Below are 14,609 nucleotides of genomic sequence, written 5' to 3'. Positions count from 1 at the left end.
CTCAACATGCAAACAAGTGTCAAATGGTAAAACTCTAAATTAAAAAAGGTTGCTTTTGGTTTGTTTTTCTATTTGTTTACTGAGTCAGAGTCAAATGAAGGTGTACTTTAGGAGCAAAATTAATGCTTTGAAGCAAAACAGACAGCAAACTAACAAGAACTGCTATTTTCAATTTTCCGGAAGAAAAATTAGCTCAACAGCTGGAAAAACGAGTTCGTTTGTTTTTATTTTCAAACAATCTCATTTAGTTGTGAGCAAAGAGGAAAGAAAACAGGAAACACTCTAGCTATACTGTTCACAAATCAATTTCCTTTGTGTGTGGTGGAAAACAATTACCATTAAGAGTTATAAGAAAATATATTTTTAATAAATAGCGAGTTTTCCCAGTTACAGGACTTAAAGAATATTCAGTTAGCAGCTAAAAATTGTTATCCATGAGAAAAATTATCCATTTTTCTGAGAAAGATCTGTAATTCACAGAAAAATGGCAGACCAGTAATGGTCAGTTACTGGTGACTAAGGTATTATTAGATTTAAAAAGCTATAGCATATATCATTATTATGCTATTTTAAGAATTACTTACAAGTACTTGCTTTAGCATTATAAAATTAGTTTGGATTTTTAAACATAAGTAACTTTTAGTAGTTATACATAAGCTACTAAATTTATAATGTAAATATTAACATGTTTGTGGTTTTAAGTCACTACAGTTTGGGATACTGTGTTATACATCAGTGAACAACAAACACAATCATGTTTTCTCTCTTCTGTTAAATCATAAACTCCTGAAAGACATTATACAGCTACTTGTACCACCTTAGCAGACTGTGTTACATATTTAGAAATCAAAAATGAAATCAGCAGTCTATGAGGACTTAAAGCACTCTAGGTTAACTTCTCCCAAGCGCAACTCAAATCAACTCATTAAAAACACATGTTCCAAGACGTTGTTGGTTCCTTAATCACAACAAAATGCACCAGATTTTACAAGACACATGAAAAGTAACAATAAAAAAATTCCCAAATATTAACTTTATTGTTTCTCTTTCATCTCATCTAACATAAAATTCTAATTCCCAAACAGAATTAAATGGATATGAGATGACACATAAGAGTTTCTGAAAATTTATATAGTTTATTAGCCTTCATAACTCGAGACTTTATGAAGAGTCTCAAGCAGGTTCACCTATAAACTCTTTTAAGCTTCAAAGAGTAAAATATATATTGTGTTACAGTCAGGGCTCAGCAATGTAGAATCATTAGAGAAGGAATAATTTAGGAGAGCTGCAATATTCTGAAATCCTAAGAATTTACTCCCTAAAACCCCCAAATTTTGTGTCACAATTCTAGGTCACTGTTTTCTTCATTTCTTACACCTAGAATCTCTTCCTTTCACCACACGTGTCGGTCCTAATTCTATCTTTCCGATGGACACCCTCTGTCGGCTGGTTCTCTTTCCCTTCAGCTCCCACGGACTGCAGTCTGTGCTTTTCCCATCTCATCTCTTTATACATCACAAACATGTGTCCTCACCACTATCTGTATAAGGACTCCTCTGCTTTGTAAAATAAGTATTTCTTAAAGGAATTAGTCTTTCTATTTTATCCCTTAGGATCAGCTATAGCTTTTTGCCATTATTAATAGATTCACCTGTGGCAAATCTCCACATTCTAAGTTAGACATAATGACTTAGTAAATGTTTGTATATGTAATATACATATACATATATCAGATTTTCTATGAATAATATATGCTTGAGAATGCAGCCCAAAGCTAATGTTCATCTAAGACTAAACACTGGTTCAAGAAGGATACTTGATATACACCGTAAAGAAAAGCTGAGCGAACCTTGCAGAGAGAGGCCCAGCTGACAGGGTGTGTGCGTGGGAAGAGAAGCAGTCATTTGACACAGCCAGTGTGGGGCATGCCTTTGAGCCAGGCAAGTGAAACTCTACCGGGCAGCTGTACAGGAAAGCCCAGAGTCGGGCGGAGACGTGTGGGCGAGAGACATTTTTTTGTGAGGCATCAGCAGCCAAATAAATGGTGGTGACAGCTACGGATTTAGAGAAAGGCCACCGTGAAAAACACAGAAAGCGAAATAAATGAAGAAGACCCGACTCAGACACGGGAAACAGCACAGGAAATAGGAAAGGATGAAGCAGAAGAGGAGAACAGAGAGGAGATTAGTGGGAAGTGTCGGAAAGGCGGGAGGAAAGGAGACGAGCGTGACAGAAATCTTGGGAGAGAACTTCAGTAAGCACGAAGGATTCTACCTCCAAGCATGATCCATTAACCAAAATTAACTAGAAGCAAACACTCTCTTTCTCTGAGGCACCAGCCCATTTCAACTGCTCACTGTACAGGGGTCAGAGCAGAGACACACAGCAGATCCTCAGAAGCACCGCAGAGGCCCCGGCCAGTGCTGCGACAACGCACCCACTCAGACAGACCGCACGTGTCCAGCCAGCCTCCCAGCCACCTCTGCGAGCACAGCCCACCTGGCGAAACTGTACACCAACCAGTATATCAGCTATCCAGGTCCCTAAAAGATGGATGCTAAGAACATCCTCGTTATTGGGGACATCAATAGCTTTAAGTACTGTAGACTAACTGTGTAATATTCTCCATTAGGAGCTTCACATATCTTTAATCCTTACACAGATTTAGGTATACCCAACATTCAGAAAACTAAGAGCATGGCTTCTGGTCCCAACACTTCATGGCAAATAGATGGGGAAACAGTGGAAACAGTGTCAGACTTTATTTGGGGGGGCTCCAAAATCACTGCAGATCGTGATTGCAGCCATGAAATTAAAAGACGCTTACTCCTTGGAAGGAAAGTTATAACCAACCTAAATAGCATATTCAAAAGCAGAGACATTACTTTGCCAACAAAGGTCCATCTAGTCAAGGCTATGGTTTTTCCAGTGGTCATGTATGGATGTGAAAGTTGGACTGTGAAGAAAGCTGAGCACCGAAGAATTGATGCTTTTGAACTGTGGTGTTGGAGAAGACTCATGAGAGTCCCTTGGACTGCAAGGAGATCCAACCAGTCCATTCTAAAGGAGATCAGCCCTGGGTGTTCTTTGGAAGGAATGATGCTAAAGCTGAAACTCCAATATTTTGGCCACCTCATGCGAAGAGTTGACTCATTGGAAAAAACTGTGATGCTGGGAGGGATTAGGGGGCAGGAGGAGAAGGGGACGACAGAGGATGAGATGCCTGGATGGCATCACTGACTCGATGAACATGAGTTTGGGTGAACTCCAGGAGCTGGTGATGGACAGGGAGGCCTGGTGTGCTGCAGTTCATGGGGTTGCAAGGAGTCGGACACGACTGAGAGACTGAACTGAACTGAACTGATGGGAACAAGCATAACCCCCCTCACCCCAGTATCCCCATCCACTTCCTGGATACCAAAATCCCCAGATGTTCAAGGCCCTTATGTAAATATGGCCGAGTGCTTGCATATAACCTATGCACAACCTCCATATGCTTTACATCAACTCTAGACCACTTATAATAACTGATACAATGCAAATGCTATGTAAATAGTTGCCAGCATGGCAATTTCAAATTTTGTTTTTTGGAACTTTCTGAAAAAAATTTTAAAAAATATTTTCCGCCTGTAGTTGACTGAATCCATGGATGTAGAGTCCACAGATCTGGCAGGCTGACTACATGTTTTTTAAGAGGTGGGCCAATTGATGCTCAGTAACATCAGGCAGCTTGTGCATATACGTCTAATAAACGTCAGAATTGGGATTCCAATCTAGGTCTGTCAACCTACAGGACAGAAACTCTGTCCAGCACAGAGATGCCACACTGCAAACAAAGGTTCCATCTAAATAATCATGTCCCTGGATAGATTCTACCTGAATCTATGGTACCAGAATACATATACAGCAAGCACTTACATTTACTCTTAGACACATTTAAAAATAATAGTTTCCAATGTTAATTTTTTACTTACCTTCTTGAGCAGCAAATGCTTGACTAGCTGAAATGACTTTTGTTAGTTCTGGATTATATCTTGTTCCCTCCGGAAAAATCACAAGATACATCTGTGAAGACATAAAGATTTGGTTTGTTTTATGTGAGTGTTTTTGTTGTTGCTGTTAACTTACCAATGATAACCCTGTTAATCCTGAGTATTTCCCATGGTGGTGAAAAAAATTCAATTACCTATGACCTTTATTTCAAGCAGAACAACCAAAATGCACAAATTCAATTAAGTCATGACATAGCATAGAATATATCTGAAATGCAGTCCTACATTTATTCAGATGTCAGTCATTAATAATCTAACAACATTTCTAATAACATGCTAATATTCACTAATTTAAAAGCTTGCCATGAAATGCTGACTCATACAAAGCCTCAATTCATTAATGAAAGAGGTTCCCCCCACTAAGATTCTGCAAAATCACTTTTGAAAAGGTGTAAATTTTAGACATCAGGGTCCCTAAGTACACCTCATCTGATGGAAACCATATATAAATATATAAATCTCCATAATATAAAAGGTAATAGATATTCGTATTTCAAAAGATTCACATAGCAATGTTTATTCAGAAGATGTATTTGTTAGTAATTTTTGGGAAAAAAATCCTACAGTCTCTCAAATAATGTGCATGTGTGCTAAGCTGTGTCTGACTCTTTGCGACCCCATGGATTATAGCCCTCCAGGCTCCTTTGTCCGTGGGATTCTCCAGGCAAGTACGCTGGAGTGGGTTGCCATTTCCTACTCCAGGGAGTCTTCTCGACCCAGGGATTGAACTCATGTCTTTTATGTCTTCTCCACTGGCAAGCAGGTTCTTTACCACTAGCACCGCCTGGAAAGCTTTCTCAAATAATACTACTGGTGAATAAGAGCTGATTTAATCATTAATCATTGATTTCTGTGAGGAATATTAAGTCACATGGAAGTTGACTTCATAAATATATTCTACCTTGCCAATTATGTGATTAACTTTCAGAAACAGAAGAGCCTAATAAAGAGTCTGAGAAATACGTATCTGTTTCACAGCACTTAAATATTAAACAGTGAAGTGACCCCCCGGATTCTATGAAAGTGGCCTCATGCCTGCAGTGATCTGAAGGGACAGCCGCTTGTACTGCCTCAGGAGCCGGGCATCCATCACTCAGCAGCACTGCATGGCCACCAAAACACTGGACTCTTGCCCCTGAAAAACAGAAGTGCTCTCTGGGAGCCCAGAGTGAAAGACTAGGTTATCTGAGGGCTCCCCTCGTAGCTCAACTGGTAAAAAATCCACCTGCAATGCAGGAAACCCTGGTTCAATTCCTAGGTTGGGAAGATTCCCTGGAGAAGGGATAGGCTACCCATTCCAGTATTCTTGGGCTTTCCTGGTAGCTCTTGGTAAAGAACTCACCTGCAATGCAGGAAACCTGGGTTCGATCCCTGGGTTGGGAAGATTCCCTGGAGGAGGGCATGGCAACCCACTCTAGTATTCTTGCCTAAAGAAATCCCCAAGGACAGAGGAGCCTGGCAGGTTGCAGGCCATGGGGTTGCAAACAGTCAGATACAACTGAGCGACTAAGCACAGCACACAGCAGGTTCTTTGCACTGACTTTCCTATTGAAAACAATTTAGAAAGCTGGATGTAACATCATTCTAAGAGCATCCAAGAGCTGACAAGATGTAAGATCAAAACTAAAGCAAACACAGAAAAGCAGAAGTAAGCCCAGAGAAGAATTTAGCTCTAAGAGATACAAAAAGTGAGGGAACAAAAATCTAAGGGCACAGATCTTCTGTTAGAAACAGTAAGAGTGAAACAGAAGTGAAGGGAACACCAAAAGGGCCACACTCCTGGGGTAAAAGCAAGCCAGGTAGTCACGCAGGTCTCAGAAGGTCTTGTCTCACTGCACGGCCTGGGTGGTCCAGGTAGCCTCAAGCTCAGGATGGGCTTGGGTGGGCCCAAGGGAGAGGCACCTCCAGAGACGGGGCTAAAACAAACGCCAGTGTTCTCTTTCACCTTATGCTCGAGCTGATTTCTGCAAATAATTTTTCCAAATACAATTGAGAGCAAACAAAGATCACCTAGCACACAGGGAGAGGAGGCATCATGAGCCAGAGAGGAGAGAGCGGGGAGTGGAGGAGAGGACAGCTCGGGGGGGGGAGGGGAGAGGCGGTGAGGAAGGAGAAAAGGAGAACCTGTCAGCTACGCTTCTGAGCACCAGGACAGACAACCACACAGGGCCCCGGGGACCGAGGCTCGGGGAGGCACAGCTCCCCTGAGGCCCTGCCCTCACAGGGAGTGGAGAGCCACAGGGAAGCAATGAGCATTCTGCAAGGAGAATGCTGAGGCTTCTTCTGCGGGCAACAAGGTTTCATAAAATAATGTTTACATGCAATGATTCTTCATTTGCAGATACTCATACTTTTTCTGACTTTTCAAATAACTCAGTAGATACAAGAAATCCAAATTCATACTGACAGAAAACAGTCGTTCTAAAACTCCACCTAAGGCTGAAGAAAAGTCAGAAGAGCTCGTAAGTAGCTCAAGTGTAACGTTACAAGGGCAGTTCTGCTTCTATTTATAGACTAAAGACACCAAATGTTCTCCTTACTCCTCTTTAAGGTCAATATTGACAACCACCCAGAAGGGATCGAATCACCTGCAGCAACCTTTCTGATGGCCAAAAATAACTCCTTACCTATATTTTGAAGGTTTTTTGCTGCCTCAAAAACTCTGAATTATTTATTACACATGGGATAATAGATTTTCAAAACAACTCTTGCTACTTTAATCCTTAAATTACAAATTGAGAGTTGATAAGAAAAAAAATAAAACTGAGCGTAATCTTACTGGAGTTCCTGCGCTGATGTAGCGCTGCAGCTTTTTTCTCATCTGATTTTCGTTGAACTTGGCACTTCTTTTTACATAGATTCCACCATGCTGCCATGTAAAAAAAAAGGGGGGGGGGGACATATTTACTATTAAAATGTCCAATGACCAGCCATCAAAATGGTTAACTTTGGGGTGAAGAATAAAATTACATTTTAGGAATTAAGTTATATTGAATACATTTAAATAGTAGCCTTTAAATAACATTAGCTGAATTCTGTGTTTTCAGTACAATGCAAATAAAACCAGGTGTGGCTTATCATAGGAAACGTCACAAACATTTACTTCTGCTGTCAATTAAAAATGCTTTCTTACCTTAAAAACACTTTTTTCTTTTTCCGAATCAAAAATTCAATCAGATGGATCTTAGCTCTCAGTTACTCCACTGACTTATGTTGAAGCCCTAACCCCTAAATGTGACTATATTTGGAAATGGGGTTTTTAGGAAAATAATTAAGGTTAAATGAGGTCATAAGAGTGGGCCCTGATCCAATAGGAATGGTGCCTTGTAAGAAGAGATTAGGACACAAAGTCACGTAAAGGACAGACACAGGGAAAAGACAGCCACCTGCAAACCAAAGCCTCAAGAGAAACCTCTTTAACTTCCAGCCTCCAGACTGGCAGCAAATAAACCTCTGTTGTAGTTTAAGTCATAGTGTGGTATTTTATTATGGGAGCCCAGGCGGGCTAATACAAACACCCTCATAAAACTTGTTTAGTCACTCAATTGTGTCTGGCTCTTTGTGACCCCCGTGGACTGTAACCTGTCAGGCTCCTCTGTCCATGGAGCTTCCCAGGCAAGAATACTGGTGTGGGTTGCCATTTCCTTCTCCAAAGGATCTTCTTGACCCAAGTACAGAACCCAAGTCTCCTGAACTGACAGGCAGATCCTTAACTGCTGAGCCACCAGGGAGGTTCTCATAAGATTTAAGATAGCCTCAATTAAACCTCTATGTGCACGGCATTAAAACTTTGCATCAGGTCAGTCTTTTTTTGTCTTCCTCTATGCTAACTTGAACTCATCTGTAAAATTAACGGACTGGCTGAATTTGATTTTGTCTTAATCAAGAATATGAGTAAAAGGAAATAAAGAGAAGCAAGGAGGGGACAGGATATAGAGGAGGCGAAGGGTGGCCTTAGATTCTGGATGTGGTTCCTTCACACATCAGCTGACTTGCCTGAGTACAGAAAAGAAACTCCGAGTGCTCTAAGAGTGCAGGTACTTACCCAAGTAAGTAAGCAGTAGCTTGGGTACTACTTAGCCAAACTGAGAGAACCCATGAGGATAAAGTCATTCTTCACAAACTCTTCAGAATTAGAGCCACAGGAAACATATACTGCAATGTGAAACTTCCCCAAGCTTTCAATGACATTATGTCTCTTCTTCACACACTATTTCCTACTAATCACTTAATGTGCTTATTAAACTCAATTTTCATTTAAAAAAAAAAATCTGAGTTCTTTCCCAGGTATATGGAAGCTACAGAAGTGAAGACCAGCTATCTTTCCTTAGGAACTCCCTGATTAGTGATGAAGCAGAATATGTATATGAGTGTAATATAAGAAAATGGATACGTGTTACAATAAAGATGGTCAGAATTGAAAGCAGAGTGGAAGAAAGTGTAGAGAGCTCAGGTCAGTCACAGCTGTCACACATATCTCTAGTTACACTCACAGGGCTTAAATGAGCAAAAGCTCTCTAGTGCCTTTTTGATTTTTTTTTTTTTTTTAAATACAACAGTAAGGTTCCCAAAACATCTGCATTTGTTGGGATGAGGGAGCAGAGAGGATTCTGTTCTGAATTTCAAAGGTAAACTACACCTGTCAATGTTCACAAGCTGGTGGTTTAGAAATGTTTAATTTCCTGAATATCTATATATTAAAATTAAAGAGGGTGACAGAGGATGAAATGGTTGGATGGCATCACCGATTCAATGGACATGAACTTGGCAAACTCTAGAAGATTGTGAGGGACAGGGAAGCCTGGTGTAACGCAATCCATGGGCTGCAGAGTCAGACATGACTGAGCGACTGAACAACAACAAAACATTTAAAATACACCCCCACCACAGATAAAATAAAAAGAAAACTTGACTGTTTTCTCACATTTTGCTTGTAAGTAACTATTTTTGAAGAGCATTATTTCTGCTTCATACAGACTGTAAAAAACAAGTTTGCTTAAAAGAAAATCTCACTTCCTGGCATAAAGTTATGCCACCTACTCCAGTATTCTTGCCTGGAGAATCCCATGGACGGAGGAGCCTGGTAGGCTACAGTCCATGGGGTCACAGAGTCGGACACAACTGAGTGGTAACACAAAGTACACCACTTTTTAATTTATTCCCATTTATACATGAACAAAATAGTTTAAAATACTTTTCATCTAAATATATTTGGATTTTATTTTCCTTTAGAAGGAAATAAGGAAAAGAAAGAGGAAATGGACAGTCAAGACTCTAACCTCCAACACCACAGGAACTCTGATCACGGGACTTGTGGGCAGCATGGACTGTCCAAGGGGTGACCTCCAGATTTCTATCTTTTCAGGGCTTACCGTAACTTTAGCCTCTCTTCTTTAATCGAGTATTAAAGTCTTATTATCAAGCATGTCTTCCATACAAATTTCACTCTTAACATTTAGAAAACTCCAAGTGTATCCGTGTTAGTCACTCAGTCGTGTCTCTTTGCCACCCATGGACTGTAGCCCGCCAGGCTCCTCTGTCCATGGGATTGTCCAGGCAAGAACACTGGAGGGGTGCCAGAGCCTCCTCCAGGGGATCTTCCCGACCCAGGGATCGAACTCGTGTCTCCTGTGTCTCCTGCACTGCAGGCGAGTTCTTCACTGCTGAGCCACTGGAGAAGCCCCCAGAAAACTGCATAATTTATTCAGAAAAGACATAGAAAAATGCTAGTAATCCCCTTCAGAATATTAAAGAACCTGCTGTATAGTTTCATGACCTGATGGTTATGATGTGATTTTAAAGGGCTTTTATAAAATAACATATACTGAGTATTTATTATGTACCTGACATTCATGCTAGGTATTTTACATATACAGCCCACTATTTTTTTATATCCTACGGATAATTACTTTTTAATTTATTAAGGGTCCATCACATTTTTTATCTTTAAAATTTTTTATATGATTTTGGTACATTTGCATTTTTTAATTGACTATTTGGATAATCAGACATATATATATAAAAACACACCATTAAAAATGCCCAATAGTACCACATTAATTTAGAATGAACTGGTAAACCCATTAAAAATAAACCCCCAAAACTTAAACATCCATACATATAGAAAGAAAGAAGCATGGAAAAAAGTTACCTGAGAAAAATAACAGCCATACAGCGGGAGCCACTTGAGCCCATCTTTCAGCACATAGCGCACATGTCCGAGAGCATTCTGCCTGATGGCCAGAATATCGGCAATGATCCAGTCAACTGCAAAGACAGAATCCATCAGTCCTAAGTGATCCCTGCCACAGAAGCAGAGCCTCTTCTCAAGACTGTTACAAAGTCGTGCTTTGAAAATATTACTAGTAGAATTTTTAAATTTCTTTAAATCAACCCCAGACATTTGAAAAATATAAATTCTGTGGGTTTTTTCAGGTTTGTTTTTACATTTCTTAAAAGCTTCTTATTTCAGGGATATATGCAAAAACCATAAACCATCAAAGTAACACATGATGCAGGAACAAAGAAGCAGATAAGCTTCCCTAATTCTTAAAGTCTAGAAAACATGAAATGATAGGCAGAGACTGGCTAAATGAAGCTGTCACGTTCAAGACAATATTCCATATATACTAATATGCTCAACAAAAGGCAAGGATGTTTTATGTTCACCAATGACTTTCAGGACACAATCATAGGCTATAACGGAATTCAAAACAAAGAAGTCTCAAAGTTTACAACTATGCTGGGCACATATGTATTCTTTTTACTATGTAAAAAACTCTAGTTATGTAGATATGTTATTACTAAAAGGTAAAAAAAAAAAAAAAAGGCAGCAGTTAAAAAAAAAAAAAAAACCACCAGTGAGCTGATAATACCAAACCCAAAAAACTTGTAGTAAGAGATACGCTGTTAATTGATCTCTCCAGCAGAACAAATTCTGAACAGAGAAACTAGCCCTTCCTTCCCAAAGCAAAGAAACAGGGACCAGCAAGGGGTGCAGAAGATGCCAAACAGGAGATGGTTTAAAGAGATTAAGAGAAAATGAAATGAAGTTAAGACAGCAAACAGTAGAGTCCTGAAGACCAGAGAAATGTGATTTGAAAATAAATGGCTGGAAACTATTCTATTTCTTCATAAGAATGAAACTGATAAAAATGAAATGTGAGGGAGATTGTTCTAGTATCTACAGAGGAACTGAAAGATAGGTATACTTGAAAAAACACTGATAAGAATCTGTGAAAGGATTCAGTCACAGGATTACAGGTATATCCAGGGTCAGGTGAATGAGAGCAAAAGGAATAGATTCTTGGAGAAATATGTTTTTGTTAGGTAGGAAGGTACACATGAGCCATGAGGGGTGGCCTAGCCAAAAAGGATGCAAGCTGATCTCTAAAGCCCAACCCAGACACAACCAAGAGAGCTCACAGGGAGACCTTTCCAACTCCTGCACATGCCCCCTGGGCACACAGGGATACAAACTAAGCACAGGGGCTTCCTCAAGTAACCTTAGAAAGCTAGGGGCCCACTAAGGGCTCATAAATATTCTATACGTAAATACATCTGATTGTAACAGACTGAATATGGAAAGACATGCACAACAGAGCCTGTTGTTATGTAACTTGCAACTGTCAACTGGCCTTGAGTGTATGACTATTTGCATTCCCTTTCTTGATGGGTGGCAGGAAACCCCTATTTTGCACAGGATACAACCAATAGGAGGAGATGGGAAGTATAAAAAGGGGGAAGCCAAGAGGGATCCTTATCATCAAGTTTCAACCAAAAAGGACAGTTCTCCCGAGGAGCACAGGAGGATGAGCTCTCCGCTGTGTGGACTCCTTTACGCACTGCACCACGCTGGACAGAATACTTCACAGATTTAGCCGATTCAAACATTAAAAATTATCCTTCTGGAAAAATGTTTTATCAATCAATATAAATCTTCCTTTTTTTAATCATTCATCATTTAACTCTTTCTTGATGATTTCAGAGGTACAAGTAATACATCTCTAAGTTCTGTCACTGGTACTGCTACTGCTAAGTTGCTTCAGTTGTGTCCGACTCTGTGCGACCCCATAGACGGCAGCCCGCCAGGCTCCCCCATCCGCGGGATTCTCCAGGCAAGAACACTGGAGTGGGTTGCCATTTCCTTCTCCCCCTTAAAATAGAGGGAAGCAAAGATGTCCAAGCGTGGACGGCTGCAACCCGTGCACTAATCGTGGGCGGCTGCGAGCACTAAACGCAGCTGAGAGGAGCTGCCCCACGTCCGAGGTCAGGGGCAGAAGCCGGGAGGACCCCATGCCCGAAGAGCAGCAGCCAAGAGGAGCTACCCCACGCCCAAGACCAGGGGCGGCCGCCAGGAGGAGCAACCCCACGTCCAAGGAGCAGTGGGTGCGCAGGCGCAGGAGGGCCTAGAGGAGCTATCCCACGTTGAAGGTCAGGGAGGGCGGAGGTGAGGAGATACCCTTCGTCCAAGGTAAGGAGCAGCGGCTGCACTTTGCTGGAGCAGCCGTGAAGAGATAACCCACGCTCAAGGTAAGAGAAACCCAAGTAAGATGGTAGGTATTGCAAGAGGGCATCAGAAGGCAGACACACTGAAACCATACTCACAGAAAACTAGTCAATCTAATCACACTAGGACCACAGCCTTGTCTAAATCAATTAAACTAAGCCATGCCCATGGGGCAACCCAAGAGGGGCAGGTCATGGTGGAGAGGTCTGACAGAATGTGGTCCACTGGAGAAGGGAATGGTAAACCACTTCAGTATTCTTGCCTTGAGAACCCCATGAACAGCATGAAAAGGCAAAATGATATTATACTGAAAGAGGAACTCCCCAGGTCAGTAGGTGCCCAACACGCTACTGGAGATCAGTGGAGAAATAACTCCAGAAAGAATGAAGGGATGGAGCCAAAGCAAAAACAATCCCCAGCTGTGGATGTGACTGGTGATAGAAGGAAAGTCCAATGCTGTAAAGAGCAATATTGCATAGGAACCTGGAATGTCAGGTCCATGAATCAAGGCAAATTGGAAGTGGTCAAACAAGAGATGGCAAGAGTGAACGTCGACATTCTAGGAATCAGCAAACTAAAATGGACTGGAATGGGTGAATTTAACTCAGATGACCATTATACCTACTACTGCGGACAGGAATCCCTCAGAAGAAATGGAGTAGCCATCATGGTCAACAAAAGAGTCCAAAATGCAGTACTTGGATGCAATCTCAAAAATGACACAATGATCTCTGTTCGTTTCCAAGGCAAACCATTCAATATCATGGTAATCCAAGTCTATGCCCCAACCAGTAATGCTGAAGAAGCTGAAGTTGAACGGTTCCATGAAGACCTACAAGACCTTTTAGAACTAACACCCAAAAAGATGTCCTTTTCATTATAGGGGACTGGAATGCAAAAGTAGGAAGTCAAGAAACACCTGGAGTAACAGGCAAATTTGGCCTTGGAATGCGGAATGAAGCAGGGCAAAGACTAATAGAGTTTTGCCAAGAAAATGCACCGGTCATAGCAAACACCCTCTTCCAACAACACAAGAGAAGACTCTACACATGGACATCACCAGATGGTCAACACCAAAATTAGATTGATTATATTCTTTGCAGCCAAAGATGGAGAAGCTCTATACAGTCAACAAAAACAAGACCGGGAGCTGACTGTGGCTCAGATCATGAGCTCCTTATTGCCAAATTCAGACTTAAATTGAAGAAAGTAGGAAAAACCACTAGACCATTCAGGTGTGACCTAAATCAAATCCCTTATGATTATACAGTGGAAGTGAGAAATAGATTTAAGGGCCTAGATCTGATAGATAGAGTGCCTGATGAACCATGGAATGAAGTTTGTGACACTGTACAGGAGGTAGGGATCAAGACCATCCTCATGGAAAAGAAATACTAAAAAGCAAAATGGCTGTCTGGGGAGGCCTTACAAATACCTGTGAAAGAAGAGAAGCGAAAAGCAAAGGAGAAAAGGAAAGATATAAGCATCTGAATGCAGAGTTCCAAAGAATAGCAAGAAGAGATAAGAAAGCCTTCTTCAGCGATCAATGCAAAGAAATAGAGGAAAACAACAGAATGGGAAAGACTAGAGATCTCTTCAAGAAAATTAGAGATACCAAAGGAACATTTCATGCAAAGATAGGCTCGATGAAGGACAGAAATGGTATGGACCTAACAGAAGCAGAAGATATTAAGAAGAGGTGGCAAGAATACACAGAAGAACTGTACAAAAAAGATCTTCACGACCCAGATAATCATGATGATGTGATCACTAATCTACAGCCAGACATCTTGGAAAGTGAAGTCAAGTGGGTCTTAGAAAGCATCACTGCGAACAAAGCTAGTGGAGGTGATGGAATTCCAGTTGAGCTCTTTCAAATCCTGAAAGATGATGGTGTGAAAGTGCTGCACTCAATATGCCAGCACATTTGGAAAACTCAGGAGTAGACACAGGACTGGAAAAGGTCAGTTTTCATTCCAATCCCAAAGAAAGGCAATGCCAAAGAATGCCCAAACTACCGCACAATTGCACTCATCTCACACGCTAGT

General features: G+C 41.0%; 1 protein-coding gene across 2 annotated transcripts in view; it reads right to left on the bottom strand.

Annotated features, from left to right (window-relative positions):
- AGPAT5 (1-acylglycerol-3-phosphate O-acyltransferase 5) overlaps window positions 1–14,609 on the bottom strand; it is a 45,082-nt gene that overhangs the window by 13,248 nt on the left and 17,225 nt on the right. For both annotated transcript variants that reach the window (XM_040243215.1, XM_040243216.1), the window contains exons 3-5: window positions 10,204–10,319; window positions 6,832–6,921; window positions 3,975–4,065 (exon numbers count right to left, since the gene is read on the bottom strand). In XM_040243215.1, coding sequence (XP_040099149.1) covers window positions 3,975–4,065; window positions 6,832–6,921; window positions 10,204–10,319 — 297 coding nt within the window. The remainder of the gene's footprint in view (window positions 1–3,974; window positions 4,066–6,831; window positions 6,922–10,203; window positions 10,320–14,609) is intronic.

Source organism: Oryx dammah, unplaced genomic scaffold (assembly GCF_014754425.2).
Source record: "Oryx dammah isolate SB20612 unplaced genomic scaffold, SCBI_Odam_1.1 HiC_scaffold_7, whole genome shotgun sequence".
Classification (NCBI taxonomy): Eukaryota; Metazoa; Chordata; class Mammalia; order Artiodactyla; family Bovidae; genus Oryx; species Oryx dammah.
Note: the sequence above shows the minus strand (reverse complement) of the source record. Positions and strands in the feature narration are given on the sequence as shown.